This window comes from Syzygium oleosum, unplaced genomic scaffold (genome assembly GCF_021117445.2).
Source record: "Syzygium oleosum isolate NSW1041296 unplaced genomic scaffold, Sole_v2.1 Sole_v2.57, whole genome shotgun sequence".
Taxonomy (NCBI): domain Eukaryota; kingdom Viridiplantae; phylum Streptophyta; class Magnoliopsida; order Myrtales; family Myrtaceae; genus Syzygium; species Syzygium oleosum.
In genome coordinates this window covers 1,295,368-1,314,316 of record NW_026607541.1, presented here as the reverse complement: position 1 = coordinate 1,314,316, position 18,949 = coordinate 1,295,368, and the positions used below count along the sequence as shown (strand labels likewise).

Below are 18,949 nucleotides of genomic sequence, written 5' to 3'. Positions count from 1 at the left end.
TTTTAAATTTTTTTCGAATTTTTTTAATTATTATTATTTTTGTTTTTTTCTTCTTCTTTTTATTTCTTTTCACCGGGCTTGAAGGAAGAAAAATTAAAAAAAAACAAAAAGGAAAAAAGAAAAGAAAAGAACAAAAAATAAAATTATAAAAAATTGTCCACGCCGCGTATTACCGTCAGACATGTGGCATCATCGCCTTTCATCGGCAATTTCCTATTAAAATTGGCACGATTGACTCAATTGGTAACACGTAAAAAGTTTTAGGACTCAATTAGCAAAATTGAAAGGTTTAAGATTGAATTGGCAAAAGTGTAATAGGTTTAGGGACTTTTTAGATAATTTCCCCCCGATCGAAAGATTGTAGGAATCTGTTCCTTGTGGACTTTAAAGGTGAGGTAGTTGCAAAGGCCATTTGTGGATGATAATTGGTACCGAGGCACTAATGCAGATGATCTGAACAAAGATTGAAGATGTATCTAGGGACTAACACTTTAACTTCTGGGATCTCAACAAATGACCAATTGACTACATGGTCAAAATTTTTAGAATAGTTCAGTGCAACTTTCCTTTTGTTAAAGATAATTTTCACTTTTGTTTGTTGCCACCACTAACGAAAAGCCTCAAGTCATTTTCGGCCCAGCCCAGTCCAAACAGACCTGTCGTGGGATTTGTAGGTCTTGTTACTTGGGAATATGGCTCGAGCCGAATTAAATCGGTTCGGTCCAGGCCACTTTGGGCCTAGGCTGAATCTTTTACTTTTCGTTAAAATAAAAAATATTTTTTTATTATTTTATCTATAATCAAACGCCTAACTAAAACAATTAACAATAATCTCTCTTACAATCTATAAAATAAACTCACTTTACATATCTTGACTTCAATAGGACATAACTTTTTATCCAAGTAAAGTTATGAGAACAGTAAGTATAATTCGAGAAGCTCATTTAGAGCCCAACGCTCTTGAGCCAATGGCTGAATTGAGGCCATTTTTTATCTCATTTTTCTTTTTTGTATTACCGCCACTTATTTTCTTGCTTATTTGATTCTTCATCATGTTTTTTTTTTGTAAATTTACGAATTTATTGGAGCATTTAGAGAGTAAATAATTTACTTTCCCTCTTTATTTTTAATAATTTTTTATTTTTAAATATGTTTTTAATTTTAGAATTTATTTTGGGCCGATGTCAGCCATTTTTGGTTAATCCTGAGAGGGCTACATTTTTCATGCGTCCATGACCATAAAAAACTTTCGCTACTCATAACTTAGTTTTGAACATCATCTACACGCCAACTTAACTATACGTAAGTGTGGATGATATTCATACTTGTAACTTGCTCATTAGTAGTTGGAACTAGATGAAAACATGGCCCATCCATATAATCCATCCTCTCTCTTTTCTCGAGTCTCCGCCTTGTTTGTTCATATTGATAGACTTCACAGAAGAGGAAAAAGGGTATTAAAAAAAAAGGGGCAATGACATGCATGGTTCATGAACTTTTTTCTTCATTATTTAATGAGGTTCATGAACTTTTTTTGATTCAATCTATTCCTTGAACTTTGGAAAATTCATCCAATTTAATCCTTGCGTTAAAAATTCTAACACCATTAGCTGATGTGACCACAATTTCTGTTAACTCGAAGTTAGATTTGTCATGGTAGCGTTTAAGTTGCTTACACGTGTCTTCCGCGCAATATCTCTCTCATTATTTCGGCCCAAAGATACAACAAAAGAGATTTGCCAACTTGAAAAAACTACGTGATAGTCCCCATCATTATGTTGACCCAACAAACCTTGATGTGATAGTCCATGCCAGAAAAATGCACATAATTATGCAATACACTTAAGCTTCGTTTGTTTTAACGAAAAATGAATGATTTAGAAAAAAATTTCTAAAAAAATGATCACTTATATTATTTACAAAAACGAATGAACTAAAAATATTTTCATTATTTATGAAAATGTAGAGATATAAATTATTGTCGACTATGAATACATTTCCCATAAAACAATTATTTCAAGTGATATAAACGATCGTTTTATGAAAATATTTTACAAATTATTTATTTTTCGTGAAACAAACGGAACCTTAATGAAAAATGCCATAGTGAGTGGACTTTCGAACAGTGAGGGATTGGATTGAACCAAGAAGGGTTATATAGTCCTTGAACTTTTGGTCAATGAAGAATGTAGTCTCCGAAATTTTTAATTTATTCAATGTAGCTTTGAACTTTAACCTAGTGAGCAATGTGGTATCTACGCTTTTGGTATATGTTCAACTTAGTCCTTGAACTAAATAAAATTGTTCAATGGTGTCCTTCCATTAATTTAAATTTAGAGATAGCATTGAACATTTTGAGATAGTTTATAGACTAAATTGAGCATGTATCAAAAGTTTAGGACTACATCAACATATCAAAGTTCGGGGATCACATCAACAAACTAAAGTTTATGGACCATATCGCACTTTGAATTAAAGTTCAAAGATTATTTGTGTCATTTTCCCAACTAGGAAAAAGAAACGGCAGGGAACATTTCAAACATTCAGCAAAAGTTGGGGCCGTTCGTATGATTACCCAAAAAAATAAGAATTAATACAACGAAAAACCCCAAATTGTTACACTTGTCACAAATTTACTCAAAATTAATTTTTTGATCACCAAAAATCCCAAATTGATACACCCGCGATAAATTTACCCCAAAACCCTAAAATGATGCACTTGCGATAAATTTACCCTTTATTAAATTGAATTAATATCACAAAAAATCACAAATTGATAAATCCGTGATAAACGAATGGGGTAAAACCATACCCGTCAACTGCCGGCTATTTTAACGGAAACTAACGAAGCGTAAATTTGTCACACTAGCCGGTGAAAAAAATAATTTGAAGTAAATTTATCACAAATGTACAAATTTGAGGATTTTTCATAGTATTAACCTCAAAAAAATAAAAAGGAAACTGGAGAAAGAAACAAAGAAAGCTGAGTCCCCCCATTATTCATGTGGCGGTCGACTTCACCCCCACGAGTGAGGCGCAACCCCCTCACGCGCGCGCCACGACACGAGCAGCACGACCCAGGTCTGCACCTCCATTAATGCCCTGCTTCTCTTCCCCTTTATTTCTCTCTCTCTCTCTCTCTCCTTCTCTCTTTCTCTCTCTACTTCCCCCTTCTGCTCCAACGAAGAAGAAAGGCGAAGACGAAGGAGAAGAGGAAGAAGAAGAAGCTGCCGAAGGTCGGGCGCGGACATGGTGGAGTTCGGAGACGAGCTCGTGCTGGAGAGCTTGAGGATACCGTGGCTCATATGGATCCAGCTCCTCGTCATGCTCCTCCTCCTCCTCCTCCTCTACTCCTTCACCTCCTCAAACGCCGACTCCTCCTCCGCCGCCGCCGCCGCCGCCGCCGCCGCTCCCTCCTCCTCCTCCTCCTCGCCGTCTCCGCCCTCGCCGCAGCCGCCGCCTCCTCTGGAATCGCGCGGATCTCGGTCCCGCAAGCAGCAGTTCCTCGCCGCCCACGGCGGCGCTCACCAGGTACGGCCCCGCCCGACTCTTTTGCTCTGCCTTCGAACCGTGTGTCGGAACTCGAGTTTTTATTGCTTCGCTCGTGGATTCGCGGAGCTCGTTAGAGATTTATACGAAGTGATTTGCTCGTTTCTTCGCCCGAGCGTGCGCAGCCGAGAGTCGCGAATTCGGGACCGATTCGGCGGCGCTAGGACTGGTTTCCTGCTCGCGCGAACCGATGCTCCGTGCTCTCGTCCCCGTCGAATCATCGCGATTCAACGACGGGACTTTTCAAGAATCGCTCGTTTTTCTACTCCGTCGGCCAGTTCACGGTCGCTGAAAGCAGCGACTTGGAAGGCCGAAACTTCTTCCGCATCACCGCCGTCGGCCTTCTTCACCAAATCAAATTCAACTCGCAAAAAAAAAAAAAAAAGAGGAACAAAACAAAACAGAGTGGAAACCGGCTTTGATCCTTCCGCGTCGCCTTCGCTTTCCCCCCATCCAAATCCGTCGGTGCATTTGGTCGCATTGCTCGACTCGACGGAAGCTTCGTCGCGAAGCATCGGAATCCGCCCTCCGACCTTTGCTTGCGGATATGCCTGCCCCCCCCACGGAACTCAACGATTCTCATGGGGGGGCCCATCCATCCGGAGCTTTCAAACTTCCGTTAAGATTTTCCTTCTACGGCCGATTGGGACCTTATTCTTCTTTAAAACTCGAAGATTGGGCGGGCGACGATGGGATCTCGGTGAAAAGGGTTGGGGGGGGATAATGATGGGGGGTGGGTTGCACCAAATCTTGATCCGAATTTTGGATTGATCGATGACATCCGATCGATTTCCGACACTCCGATCTGGGGGAATCTCGTCTGGGTCTCCCTGCCTTTTGTGGTTTGGGACCCCCCCCACCCGTTTGATAAAATGGGGGTGCATCCAATCGCCATCCCCTCTCGCTTCCCTGGGGGTCATGTCGACTAAACTTATGCATTTGTACCCCACTAGAATGTTGATGCTAACAATCCTTGTACAGTCGTGTTACAGGTATGCTCCACAATCCTCTATGTACACGTATACATAACTATACGTACATCTGCTGCTTGTGATTCGTCTACACTAATTTCCTTAAAAGGCACAAACTTTAGGTCGGTTTCTAAGTCTTGAGAGAAAGTATTAACTTTGGTTCGAGTATTAATTCTGTCCAAAACCTTTTCTTTTTTTTTGCTAAATGAATAAATACGAACTTTAAATCGAATCTTGATTCCGGTATTTTTTGGGTCTCATAAAAAAGCATAGACTTTCGGTCGATGCCCGAATCTGGACCGGTTTATGCGATGGATTTAAGCAATGTTTTTTTTTCCTAGATAATTACGGCGAGGCAGACAAGCAGTGTCTTTGCCAATGTAGGATGAGCTGTGCCATCTCTCAAATAGCTGTGTTGTCATGTGATCAGTAAGTTATTTGTTTTTTTTTCTTTTGGAGCATCTGGTGTTCAGTCGGTGGGATGAGGCGCTCGGATTCAATTATTCTATGGTGAGATTCGAATGCTGCGGGCACATCAGCTTTCGCCTTTGATTAAAATTGAAATTTTGGGATCTTGTAGTATTAGGTGAGTCACCACCGAAAGGTCTTACCTTTGAGGTCAAGCTAAGTTGTCTCCACCAGAGACGTGCCTCTTTCTCCTTGCTTCGGAAATGGACGGTTCTTGAGAATAATCAATCGCAAGAAAACGCCACCAGCCAAAGCTTCGGTGTGTACACAAGAGGTATTGAAAGGTTGATGAATAAATTAAAAATAAAAGACATATGTAGGGCAGAAACTATGATTTCCTTTGAATCAAAGGATAAAGGGTGGGACGAGTAAGGGGTATTGGTCTTTTTGTCGTATATTCAATATAGTCCGTAAATTTTTATTTATTTTTTTTTCTGGTTGGGTTGGTTACTGGGATGTGCAATAATAGCTCTCTTTTTGAAAAAATATTTTCCACATGGAGAATTGCGATGGGCATGAGAATGCCTTCTTGTTGGTCCTTTGTCATCTTCTTGTCATCATTACTCCCATCTTGCACGTACCTTTTTCTTCCTTGCTTTTCTGCATAACCTGGTCATCTTCTTGTCATCATTACTCCCATCTTGCACGTACCTTTTACTTCCTTGCTTTTCTGCATAACCTCGTCAAGAGAAAACCCCCCAACAAAATAAGTAGAATTTCATGCTGGCACGTAAATAATCTTAAAGTTTTTAATGCCAATGTGCTTAGAGTCTACACATTGTAAGAAATTAAAAAATGACCCTGGAGGTGTTGGCCTATATGGAAAGAGAGTTTGTTCTCCTGGTATTGGGTGGGAGCGAGAGTCAAATACTGAATGCATTGGGGCAAAATAGTGGAGTGCGCCGTTTGGATAGCCCGTGGAGGTGGACTGGTCGGAGTGCGCGAAAGTTGATTGGGACACCAACTGACCCGCTATGCAAAAGAAGAAAATATATATTAGTGGCATCGATTTTGAGAGTGTTCAATGTTCTGAAATGCAGGGTCCAACCGAAAGGAACATTAAAAAATCAAATGCAGACTCCATTTGAGTCCATGCGTTTTATCAATATGTCCGAAGTCCAACTGAGTCCGACTGATTTCTTTCTTTGAACGTATATCTTGGGATTCTTTGTCATTGTGTATCTTGCGCAGTGAGCCTGCTTTCACAACTTAACAGTGGCTAACCTCGCTTTTTGAACCAAAAAGTTGCAGGTCGGAGAAAGCCAGAGCGTCAAAGGCTTCATCGCGACGAGTGCGAGCAGAGGAGTAGCCGGTGAAGAAGATACGATGGAAGGAGAGAACTCGAGTCCCAGCTACATGGATCACCACCCTTGCTCCATAGTTAGGCTAGCGAGGATAGCGTTCCTCAAGTGCTTTGGATTAGATTTCACATCAGAGGATTCTTCCTTTAAAAGACACAGAAGATGATGTTGCATCGGTGGTTGATTTTTGATGTCTTAACTCATTATTCGGGACCATTAGACCATCGCCAACCGCGTGTACATGAGGTCGTAGATGTGTAATCTTCACGAAATTAGTTGTGAAATCAGTTTTTACCTGATCAATTGAGACTGTATATAAGATAAAATGCATTGACTAAATTCAAGATCAACTTGGAGATTGACTGTAGGAGGGTTACGGATACTCTTGTCCTTATGGAATGTTTCTTGTGTAGACCCGTCAAAACAAAAGGTTGGGTCGAAAATGGTCCAATCTGAATTGACCTATTAAACCGTTTTGACTCATTTGCATGTAATACAAATCTAGTGATCATAAAATTATACAAATCTAAATATTATAATCAAATTTAGAAAAATCTATACTCAAACTTAGGTGAGAGCATGGAGCAAGTAAGCGTGAGATCAAGTGAGAGGAATAGAAAGTTATAGAGGTGGCTTGGGTCTAAAAAAGTTGTAAACTTATTTAACATATACATTATTTTGGTTTGGTCATTTTAAATCTATTTATAATCAATTTTTTGAATATAACTAACAAATATACTAACTTAGCCCATCAGATATGGGTTATAGTATCAAATATGGGTTAATAAATGGATCTATAACCCATTTTGACAGATCTATTTCTCATGTAGGCTCATATAACTAAAACAAGATGGGCCATTGTACATGTGAAAAGTTAGTGGCAAATTCGGGACAATTGGGATGCTCGCGATATTTCTAGTACTCGATCAATTCAATCAAGTGTCATCGTCTCTTGTCCCATTCGCGTCGGATAAATTCTAGAGTAGCCCCACAAGAACACACATATACAGTGATTCGAATTTAGGCTTTGAGAAGCACGTTTACCACCTGAGCGACTCCTTGAGATTGGTAGATATGGACATAATTCAGGAATTAGATTGTTAAATGGATGTACGTAACGTCATAATTCGATTAAGCAAGCTTGGTGATATGAGGGTTAGGAGCCGGGTAAGACCTAGGAATGAGTCCAGAGCAAACCAAAAGGCAAATATACCATTGTTCTAGTGGTAGCAACAACATACAAAAGCATGCCCATGTCAAATTTTGCATTTACCGAAATCGATGAGACCTTAGGAACTTAATATTTTGAAAAACTCGATTTTCTGTTTGAGGATGTATACATAATTGGCCGGACATGCAGGTATATGTGTACATGTTTAAATTTCTGTATGTGATTTCTCGTTGATGATTAATGTGTTGGAGGATGAAGCCAAATATTATTATTAAGGGCTTTTTTGTCTTTTCTATTAATTTTGCTTTTAGGTTAAAAGTTACACTTTATATATCAGCTATTGATAGAAGCTAGCTGTCAAGCGCTGAGAAGAAAATAGAGAGAAAAGAAAAGAGAGAAGAAAAAGTGAGTTTTTTCTTTGTGAGTCTTCTCAATCTCTTTGTGCCCCGATCTTGAAAGAAGATCATCATTGTATTCCTACTTTCTTCGAAGTCTAGTGGATTCGCAGAGTGCCTCTGCGTGGAGACGTAGCCTAGGTTTGGGTGAACTTCGATAACAAATTCTCTGGTGTGTTCTTTCAATTCTGTTCTTTCTATTATTATATTCTGCTAGTAAGGATCGTTTGCTTGGGTTATTTTTTTGGAATCGGTGTATGGTTCCCAACAACTTTTATCAAAGCTTGGTTGGTTAATCGAGAACATTGAGGATTTTTTGGTGACGTTTGATTGAAAGCAAACAATATGGCAAAAGATAAAATCAGGATCGATAAGTTTGACGGGCAGGATTTCGGATGGTGGAAACTCCAAATCGAGGATTATCTTTATCAGAAAGATCTCTATACACCACTTAAGGGTTGGAAACCCGAACTCGCGGAAGTGGATCTGACAGCATAATCGGGATGGAAAATTCTTGAATGAAAGGCATTAGGTGCGATTCGTCTAGGGTTGACGAAAAAGACAGGGTACCACATCGCGAAAGCAAAAACTGCAAAAGAAGCCATGGATATACTTACAAATATATATATGAGAAGCCGTCCACATCAAATCAAGTAATTTTGCTGAAAAAGTTGGTTAATATGAAGTTATATGATAGAGGTTCCGTGGCAGAGCATATTAATAGTTTCATGCAAGTCACCGGTCAGTTGGAATCCGTAGGCATATATCTGGATATAAAGCTTCAAGCTTTATTATTTTTATGTTCTCTTTCGAAAAGCTACAACACCGCAATGCAAGGAATTTCAAGCACCATGAAGGATGATTTGACTCCGGATGATGCTGTGAGCAGTATCATGGATGAAGAGATGCGAAGGAAAGTTTCAGGTGGAAATAATTTTTCGCCATCTATATCTTCCACGGCACTAGTAGTGGAGAACCGTGGGAGAAGTAAAAGCAGAGGAAAATTCAACAGGCGTGGCAGGTCACAATCAAGGGGAAAAAGAGAGGTTGCAAAAGACGAGTATCGGTTTTGTTACCAGACTGGACACCGGAGGTTTCAGTGTGAAGCCTACAAACAGAAGCAGCGGGATGAGAATCAAGGAGCTAATATGGTTAGCGATGAACCTTCGTTAGAGAACTTATGTTTATCTGCAGGGTATGACTTGACGACAAATCAGTGGTTTATTGATTCCGGTGCTTCTTTCCATTGCTCCTCGTAAAGAGACATCTTTGCTGATTATGCCAGTGGAGATTTTGGGCAAGTGGTTGTGGGAAACGACCACATGTGTCCGATTGTTGGAAAAGGAACTGTGATTGTAAACGTCTCAGATGGAAGACATCTAGTTTTGCGTGAAACTAGACATATCCCAGAATTAAAAAAAAAATTCTGATCTCAACTAGTAAACTTGACCAAGAAGGTTTGGTAATAACTTTTGGATCTGAAGAGTGGAAGATAACTTCAGGGGCAACAGTAGTAGCAAAGGGAAAGCATACGGGTACACTTTACCTTCTCTAGGGAGATAATATCAGTGATATGGTTACAACTATAGTGGCTACAAGTAATTTGTCTACTCTTTGGCATTATCGTTTGGGACATCTTGGTGAAAATGGTGTAAAGCAATTACACTCAAGGAAATTACTTCAAGGTTTGCAGAAAGTTGAGTTAGATTTCTGTGAGAGTTGTATTTATGGAAAACAAAAGGTAGTAAGCTTTCAGTTGAATGGGCGACGGAATAAAGGTAAAAAATTAGAGTTGGTTCATACGGATGTGTGGGGACCGGCTCAGGAACTCTCTTATGGTGGTAAGAGATATTTTGTCACATTCATTGATGATGCGACAAGGAAGACTTGGGTCTATGCTCTTAGAGAAAAATCAGAAGTATTCGGGATGTTCAAAATGTGGAAGGCTATGGTAGAAAAAGAGATAGGCTATCAAATTAAAGCTCTAAAGTCTGATAATGGTGGTGAATACACCAGCAAGGAATTTGCAGAATACTTGAGTCGAGAAGGCATACACGATTTAAAGACTGTTCCTAGAACTCCTCAAGAGAATGGTGTAGCTGAGACAATGAACATGACTATTTTAGAGCGCGCAAGATGCATGAGACTAGATGCGGGTCTTCTGCTACACTTATGGGCTGCTACAATTGATGCAGCTGTTTATCTGATTACTAGGAGTCCATCTAGTGCACTTGATGGAGAAATACCGCAGGAGTAGTAATCAGATAAAAAGATTAATTATTCATATTTAAAATTTTTTGGCTGTATTGCGCATGCTCTTATTGATAGGGAGGACAGGAAGAAGCTTGATGCTAAGTCCCAGAAGTGCGTCTTTATCGGATATGGTGGCGATGAGTATGGTTATAGGCTTTGGGATTATGAGAATAACAAAGTCATCTGCAGTCGGAATGTGGTATTCCATGAAGAAAAGATGTACAAGGATCATCAGATAGAGCATGAGAAGGCAGTAGATGTAACGACCCGGTCCGACGAGGGCGGGGAGTGGTCGCCGGGGCCAGAGGGCCTGGACAAGGAGCGGCTCCTGGCAGGCTTCTAGGATGGCAAGGGGGGCATGTCTCTTGTCCCACATCGCTTAGGGAGGAGTCTTGGGCTAGTTTATAAGGCTTGGGTTCTCTACTCTGTGTAACGCGTTTTAAAGCCGTGAGGGTCAATGGGCCCAAAGCGGACAATATTACACAGTGTAGACCCCGGGTCTCTTTGAAATGGTATCAGAGCCGACTCCCGACCGCGTGTGGGGCCACAGCGAGGACGCTGTGCTCGAAGGAGGGAGAATGTAACGACCCGGTCCGACGAGGGCGGGGAGTGGTCGCCGGGGCCAGAGGGCCTGGACAAGGAGCGGCTCCTGGCAGGCTTCTAGGATGGCAAGGGGGGGCATGTCTCTTGTCCCACATCGCTTGGGGGAGTCCACGGGCTAATTTATAAGGCTTGGGTTCTCTCACTACGTAACGCGTTTTAAAGCCGTGAGGGTCAATAGGCCCAAAGCGGACAATATTACACATGTAGACCCAGGTCTTTACAATAGAACCGAATATGTTGAGTTGGACACAATACACTGTGAAAATAGTTCCAACGAATCAAAGTGCACCTGAAGGGGAGGTTCAAGATGAACATATTATCAATGAAGAGGCAGTTCAAGAAGAACGCAGTGATCCAGAACAGATTAACGACCCTAAAGTACCTGTCTTGAGGAGGTCTACATGCGTGAGAGAGCCAAAGGTAATTTTTTATCTATCAGCTAATATTGTTCTGAGCCATATCTTATATACAGATTCGGGAGAACCGGAGACTTATGATGAGGCAAAGAAAGACACATCTCACATGCAGTGGGAGCGTGCTATGAAAGACGAGATGAGCTCGTTACTTCAGAACAAAACTTGAGAGTTGACCGAGTTGCCTACAGGTAAAAAGGCTCTGTTAAATAAGTAGCTGTACATGATAAAAAATGAAGCAGATGGTAGTATCAGATACAAAGCGAGACTTATGGTCAAGGGCTTTTCTCAGAAAGAAGGAATTGACTACTCCGAAATATTTTCACCGGTAGTAAAGATGACATCGATCAGAGTTTTGCTGAGTATAGTTGCGGTGGAGGATCTTCATCTCGAGCAATTGGATGTGAAAACGGCGTTTTTGCATGGGGACCTAGATGAAGAGTTATATATGATGCAACCTAAAGGTTTTGAGGTCAAAGGTAAAGAGCACATGGTTTGTCACTTGAAGAAAAGCTTGTATGGCTTGAAGCAAGCTCTGCGGCAATGGTACTTAAAGTTTGATGGTTTCATGGAAGAAAAAGGTTTTGCACGCTGTGAAGCTGATCATTGTGTTTATTTTCGCAAGTATAGCGATGGTGATATCGTATATCTCTCTTTATATGTGGATGAGATGCTAGTGGCTAGTTCTAATATGAAGAGAATCGTAGAAGTGAAGAAGATGTTGGCATCGCAGTTTGCTATGAAAAACTTGGGGGAGGCCAAGAATATCCTAGACATGAAAATCATTAGAGCCAGGAAAAATAAGAAATTATGGTTGTCGCAAGAAGACTATGTAAAAGAAGGTGTTAAAGAGATTTAACATGAATAAGGCAAAACCGGTTGCGACTCCTCTAGCAAGTCACTTCAAACTTTTTAAGGATATGTGTCCAAGTACTCAGGCTTTGAAAGATGAGATGGCAACAGTCCCATATGCATCAGCAGTGGGAAGTTTAATGTATGCCATGGTGAGCACAAGACCAGACATTGCACAGGCAGTGGGAGTTGTGAGTCGATATTTGTAGAACCCGGGCAAAGAACATTGGAACGCAGTAGAATGGATATTGAGATATCTAGCAGGTACATCAAATCACTCTCTTTATTATGGAGGGACACCTCTAGAATTGCAGAGTTATGTGGATGCAGATCACTTGGGTGATCAAGATAGTGGTAAGAGTACCACTAGATATGTCTTTACAGTTGTAAGTACAGTAGTGAGTTGGGTATCTCAACTACAGAAAGTAGTGGCTCTATCGACGACAGAAGCAGAGTACATGGCGATCACAGAAGCCTCCAAGGAAATCATGTGGTTACAAGATTACATGGAGGAGCTACATCGAAAACAGCCAGTAAGCACACTGTGGAGTGATAGTCAAAGTGCAATACACTTAGCAAATAATGCAGCTTATCAGTCAAGGACTAAACATATCAAGAAGTGTTATCATTTCATCAGGTCAGCATTGAAAGATAATGAGTTAAAGTTACAGAAGATTGATAGCGCGAATAATCCGGTTGATATGTTTACCAAGGTAGTAGACAAAGAGAAACTTGTTTTCTGTACTTCTACCATTGGTATTACTCCATGTTAATTGATGAGGGGTATCGTAGAGGCACAAGTTCCAATTACTAGTTTTTGAAGTAGATGGATGCAAAGTTGCTTGGTGCATCGGGTATATTTATCTTCAAGTGGGAGATTGTTGGAGGATGAAGCCAAATATTATTATTAAGAGCTTTTTTGTCTTTTCTATTAATTTTGCTTTTAGGTTAAAAGCTATACTTTATCAGCTATTGATAGAAACTAGCCGTCAAAGCGCTGAGAAGAAAAGCAACTGAGAAGAAAATAGAGAGAAAAGAAAAGAGAGAAGAAAAAGTGAGTTTTTTCTTTGTGAGTATTCTCAATCTCTTTGTGCCCCGATCTTGAGAGAAGATAATTATTATATTCCTACTTTCTTCAAAATCTAGTGGATTTGCAGAGTGCCTCTGCGCGAAAACGTAACCCAAGTTTGGGTGAACTTTGATAACAAATTCTCTGGTGTGTTCTTTCAATTCTGTTCTTTCTATTATTATATTCTGCTAGTGAGGATCGTTTGGTTAGGTTATTTTTCTGGAATCGATGTATGGTTCCCAACATAATGTCCGTTTATTCTCGCTCGTAGCATATTGCCTATTAGTTATAAGCCTCAAGTCAATACATTGTCCACCGCCCAGCTCTCCGCCTATGAATCCAAGCTCCCAGTAGACTTTGCCTTTCATCTCGTGTCCTCTCTACTACTTTCTCTCTATTGTTCTCGTTCCCGCTCTATAAATTTCATGTTTGTCACTGTAGGTTCAAAATCGATCGAATCAATAGCGACAATGTGTGAATTTTGTCGCTTGAGTTTAATTAATTCCAATATACAACAGGGAGATCACATGAGGACAGATCCCTACTACACGTAGGAGATAACAATGTATAATTATGGTAAAAGAGCACTTCTGCTTACAGGCCCTACTCATGAGAAAGGCTTGAATTCTCAGCCTGGCCAAACAAGTTCAGAAGGCAACAGAAAGAAGAGCTGTAAGGAACCAAAAACTCCCTCAACCAAAAAACAAAAGAGGTTCAGTCCTTACAATTCACTACCTAAAACCCCAACTTGGCTGGATGAAACTCAACTTCTTGAAACACCTGTTCGTACGACTGAAGAAGTCGCTGCATGGGCTTTGGTGGCTAGCCTAGTAAGCCACCAAGTGAACCATGAATATACTATGCTAGAACTGTCAAGGGTTGGGCACACCCTTGACAGTCCGAGAATTAAGAGCTTTAGTGGCTCGTTTTAGGCCCACTGTGGTTTTTCTGATGGAAAAGAAAAATCAGGCTGAGGTTATTCAGAGAATAAAGAGAAGACTCCATTTTCAGAGTTATTTTGTAGTTAATCCTGTGGGCACGGCGGGAGGCTTGGCTATTCTATGGGATGAAAGAATTTCACTGGAAATAGACTCAATGTCTGAGGAATTTGTGAATTTGAGGTGTAAAGAGGTGGTTAGTGGAAAGGACATGAGAGTTACATTTGTTCATGCTTCTTATTTGTACCAAAAAAGGCTACAACTTTGGGAGGAATTGTAAAATATAAGTTCCATGAATGTACTGCCTTGGGTGTGTTTGGGTGACTTTAACGAGGTGTGGTTTTACAGGGAAAAAGTTGGAAAGCGCTTGGCTGAAAACTATAGAATGAATGCTTTTTGGGATTGTCTAGATGCCTGTTCATTGACCGACATTGACAGTAAAGGGTGTGCGTTCACTTGGGCCAATAATAGAGAAGGGGACGAGTACATTAAAGAACGACTTGACAGGGTGGTATGTACGATTGAATGGAGGTTGATGTTCCCTGAAGCGGAAGCTTATGCTCTCCCAGCAATAGGATCAGATCACAGTCCTATACTTCTATCTCTTTGGGCTAACCCTGTAAAACGAAAAAAGGAATTCAAGTTTGAAGCCTTCTGGCTTGAGAGTGATGAATGTAGAAAGGTGGTGAAAGAAACTTGGAGCTCTCCCACTCACTTTGAAAAGGATTTAGTCGGGAAGTTGCAGGCCGTAACTTTTGCTCTTTCCAAATGGAGTAAGAAGAAATTCGCGAATGGACATAGGGAAATCAACTTGCTGAAACAGGAATTGTAGTGGCTGACAAACAATACCATGGGGTCCTTTGACAAAGTGAGAATCAAAAACCCGCAAGAAGATATTGATTATTTATGGAGGCAGGAAGAGATGTATTGGGGGCTGCGATCGAGAATTAATTGGTTGAAATGGGGAGATAGAAACACAAAGTTTTTTCATGCAACTACCATTCGGGCGACGAGAGGAATAGGATCTCTATGCTTGAATTTAGAGAATACATGGCTATTTGAGCGGTGCGTTGAAAGAACATACTATACTTTTTTTCCGAGATCTATATCAATCTATCGGCCCTCGACATTTCTGCCCAGTTCTGGATCAGGTATCTCGGGTGGTAACAGAAGAGATGAATCACCTCTTGTTGGCTGAGGCAACCTTGGAAGAAGTAACAAATGCAACTTTCCAGCTCGGCGCAGCAAAAGCACCGGGGCCTGATGGCCTTAGTGGTTTGTTTTATTAGTAGAATTGGGAAGAGATTAAATGGGATATTCTAAAGGAGGTGAGGAATTTCTTCAACACTGGATCCCTGCCACCAGATTTAAATAAAACACACATCTCCCTTATCCCAAAAGTCCCGAACCCAGAGAGACTAGATCAATACCGCCCAATTAGTTTATGTAATTTTGGCTACAAGATTATCTCAAAAGTGCTGGCCAATAGACTCAAACCACTTCTACCAGAACTTGTTGCAATGGAACAAAGTGCTTTCGTTGGCGGGAGGCAAATTCAAGATAACATCTTTATTGTCCAGGAGGTGTTGCATCAAATTAGAATTCAAAAGAGAAGAAAGAAATTTCAAGCGGTTCTCAAGTTAGACATGAAGAAAGCCTACGATCGAGTGGAATGGGATTTCTTGGAGGCATGCCTAATGAAGATTGGCTTTGATGAGAAATGGGTGGGATGGATCATGAAATGTGTCACAACAGTTTCATTCAGCGTTAAGTTTAATGGAGAACCTCTCCATTACTTCAAACCTTCTCGAGGGATTAGGCAAGGGGATCCCCTATCTCCCTACCTTTTCATTCTAGTGGCAAATGTACTGTCCTCATTAATGAAGACAGCTAGTCATGGCCACGGTTCAGGAACCGGCAGTTCCGGTTCGTGGCCATGTATGAACCGGAACCGGCGGTTCCGGGCCGGTTCCGGTTCCGGTTCCGGCTGGTTTCGGTTCGAGGGGGGAGGAGGAGAAAAGGGGAGAAGGCATCGGCATCGGTGGCTGCGACCATGGGCGGGGGCGACGGCGGCGGGGGTTAGATCTGGGAAGACGGAAGGCGGGCGAAGGAGAAAAGGAGAGGACCGGCACAGGGGAGAGGGGGGAAGGAGGGACCGACCATGACGAGGACCTTGCTGTCGGTCCGCAAGAGGAGCTCGGAGGCGAGGCCCGAGACGCAGGCGGTGCGGTACAGGGTCAACACGGTGGAGTCTGCCGTGGCGAGGGGCTGGCCGGTGAGGGAGCTGAAGAGGACGAAGACGGCATGGACCACTGGCAGGTTCAGCGCGAAGGAGTTGCCGGGGAAATGGGTCATGAGCTTGACGCCGATGCAAGGGAGGGAAGGATGGGAGGACCAGGAGGGCATGAGGAGGAGGGGAGGTGGAGGGCGGCGGTGGCGAGAGGGGGAGTGGGAGTGGGCGCCGGCGGAGAGGGGTGTGGACGGAGGAGGAGAGGGTGGAGGTGTGGAGCGGAAGAGCGGTGGGAGTGCAGGAAAGGACGAGAGGAGGCGTGGAGTACTGCTGTACTGGAGGAGGTGCGGGTGGGGCCTTGCTGCACTGCAGGTGCAGGGTTTTTTTTTTTTTAATTTTTTTTTAGAACCGGGCCCAGAACCGGCGGTTCCGGGCCGGTTCCAAAATTTCTGGAACCGGAACCGGGCCCGTAGGCCACGGGTCGGTTCCGGTTCCCAACCGCGGGCCTGGTCAACGGTCCGGGCCCGGGTTTGACCGGGCCGAAACCGGCTCGTGGCCATGACTAAAGACAGCTGTGGACAATGGAAGTATCACAGGGATTAAACTGAACAGGTGGTGTCCCACCCTTTCTCATTGACTCTTTGCGGATGACTCAATATTCTTCTTGAATGGTACAATTCTAGAGTGTCAGAATTTGGCATCTATCCTGAATCAATATTGCCTAGCATCTGGACAAGCTATAAACTTAAACAAATCGGAGATTTTCTTTGGTAGTGATTGCCCCCAAACTCTGAAAGACAATATGGCAAGGGAATTGAGAGTTCTTATTATTGACAAAACTGGCAAATATCTTGGAATTCCTTCGGATTGGGAAGTATCGAAAAAACAAATGTTTGCTTGGATTTTAGGACGAGTCAATTCCAAACTAGAAGGGTGGAAGGAAAAACTAATGTCAAAAGCTGGTAAAGAAGTTTTGCTTAAAGCGGTGGTTCAAGCATTACCACAATATGCCATGTCTGTTTTTAAGATCCCGATTTCTATTTGTAAGGCTATTGAACAGAAAATTGCTTTATTCTGGTGGAAAACCAATGAGACCAAAGCCGGAATTCACTGGAAGAGATGGGATATTCTGAAGACAAGAAAGGATAAGGGTGGCCTGGGATTTAGAGATCTGCTCTCCTTCAATAAAGCAATGTTAGGAAAGCAAGCTTGGCGTCTGAGTAACAGTCCAAACTCTTTCTAGAGCATTCTATTTAAGGGCCTTTATTTTCCTCATAAAGATTTCTGGCATGCGGAAAAGGGACAACGCCCCTCATGGGGTTGGCAAAGTCTAATCCTAGGAAGAGACTCCATCTCACCCCAAGTGCTGTGGGCAGTAGGGGATGGTTCACAGATAAGAATCAGGGAGGATAAATGGCTGAAGAGGGGAATCATAGGAGGTCCTGCTAATAGAGATGAACCACGTTTTGTCTCTGAACTCATTATTAGTGAGGAAGGCATATGGGATGAAACAGTTTTAACTGAACATTTTGAGGATCAATTAGTGAGAGAAATCCCTGCTATCCCAATTAAACCCCAAATAGAGAAAGACCGGCTCGTATGGACTGGAACTCAAGCAGGCAAGTACACAGTTAAAAGTGGATACAACTACATTCGAGAGAAAGCAAATAAACAGAATGAAAATCAAGCCTCAACTTCTTTTCAACCTCCTCCCACCCTCTGGACAGATATATGGAAATTGCACTCTCCACCCAAGGTTAGAATTTTCATGTGGAATTTATGCTAGAATGCTCTCCCAACTAAAGAGAATTTATTTCGAAGAAAAGTTATACCTGATCCCACATGCTCTTTATGCAATCGAGGCGTGGAAACTGTGGAGCACCTATTTTTATTGTGTCCTTGGATGAAGGAAATTTGGTCGAACCCTGTGCTGAATGTTCATATATCAAGTCAGGGTCTTACTCGAATTGAAGATTGGTTCGGGAATTTGAAAGGAAAGTCAAGCAACTCACCTGATCTAGAGCTGGTTGTTGCAACACTATGGAATATATGGAAGGCGCGCAACCAAGCCATCTTCAAGAACAGAAAACCTGACACAATCAGCCTCATCGACTCTGTTCTAGTTGGGTTGAAGAGCTTTAACAGATGGAACCCCAAATCAAGCAGATCTGGGAACAAAGCCGACGATTTTTCAGGGACTTGGAATCCACCGCTGTATGGAACTTATAAGATAAACATAGATGGAGCGTACGAACCTGGAGCTTCGGAAGGTTCGGTCGCCTGCGTTTGCCGTGATTCCGTCGGGAGGTTGCTGGATGGAGCAGCTCATACGGTGGCAACGTCATCCCCGCTGATGGCTGAGTCTCTCGCTTTGTTAGAAGCCCTAACTCATTTCTTTCCCAAACGACACGAAGTCCTTGTTCTTGAGTCTGACAGTTTGGACTTAGTCAATGCCTTAGAGAGTCCAGATCAACTTAGTTGGGAAGTTCACGCGCTTATCTCGAAATGCAAAGACCTGCTACGATCCTTCTCTAGTATCTGGGTTATTCATTGTTATAGAGAGGCCAACTTTGTAGCAGACTGGGTTGCTAAAGCCCACAAAAAAAACTACCTACCTTTGAATTGGGTCTTCTCCCCTCCCCAAGCACTTTGGGAGCTCTTATGTACTGATGCCCATTTATCGGGTCCTACTATCCTTTCTTAGTGAACGATATATCTAATTTTCTGACCAAAAAA

At 42.1% G+C, this 18,949-nt stretch overlaps 1 protein-coding gene and 1 long non-coding RNA gene across 3 annotated transcripts; one reads left to right on the top strand and one right to left on the bottom strand.

Annotated features, from left to right (window-relative positions):
* The first annotated feature begins 3,141 nt into the window (after positions 1-3,141).
* On the top strand, positions 3,142-6,628 carry LOC130134371 (uncharacterized). Of its 2 annotated transcripts, none has more exons than XM_056307679.1 (2): positions 3,142-3,531; positions 6,240-6,628. In XM_056307679.1, the coding sequence occupies exons 1-2, from the start codon at positions 3,250-3,252 to the stop codon at positions 6,453-6,455; spliced, it is 498 nt and encodes a 165-aa protein (XP_056163654.1). In that variant the 5' UTR covers positions 3,142-3,249; the 3' UTR covers positions 6,456-6,628. The 2 variants fall into 2 exon arrangements, with proteins under 2 accessions (XP_056163654.1, XP_056163653.1); XM_056307678.1 differs by having other exon boundaries at positions 3,143-3,531; positions 6,234-6,628.
* Positions 6,629-17,783: 11,155 nt separating this feature from the next.
* Positions 17,784-18,859, bottom strand: LOC130136999 (uncharacterized). The gene is made up of 2 exons (XR_008815683.1): positions 18,469-18,859; positions 17,784-18,381 (listed from the first exon to the last, which is right to left on the bottom strand). It is a non-coding gene; the product is annotated as an uncharacterized LOC130136999 (long non-coding RNA).
* Positions 18,860-18,949: the final 90 nt, after the last annotated feature.

Bases quoted from the DNA above. Each gene is read 5' to 3' on its own strand.
- LOC130134371 (XM_056307678.1), top strand. From the start codon at position 3,250: ATGGTGGAGTTCGGAGACGAGCTCGTGCTGGAGAGCTTGAGGATACCG. The intron at 3,532-6,233 runs GTACGGCCCCGC...TGAACCAAAAAG, and splicing joins CCCACGGCGGCGCTCACCAG to TTGCAGGTCGGAGAAAGCCA.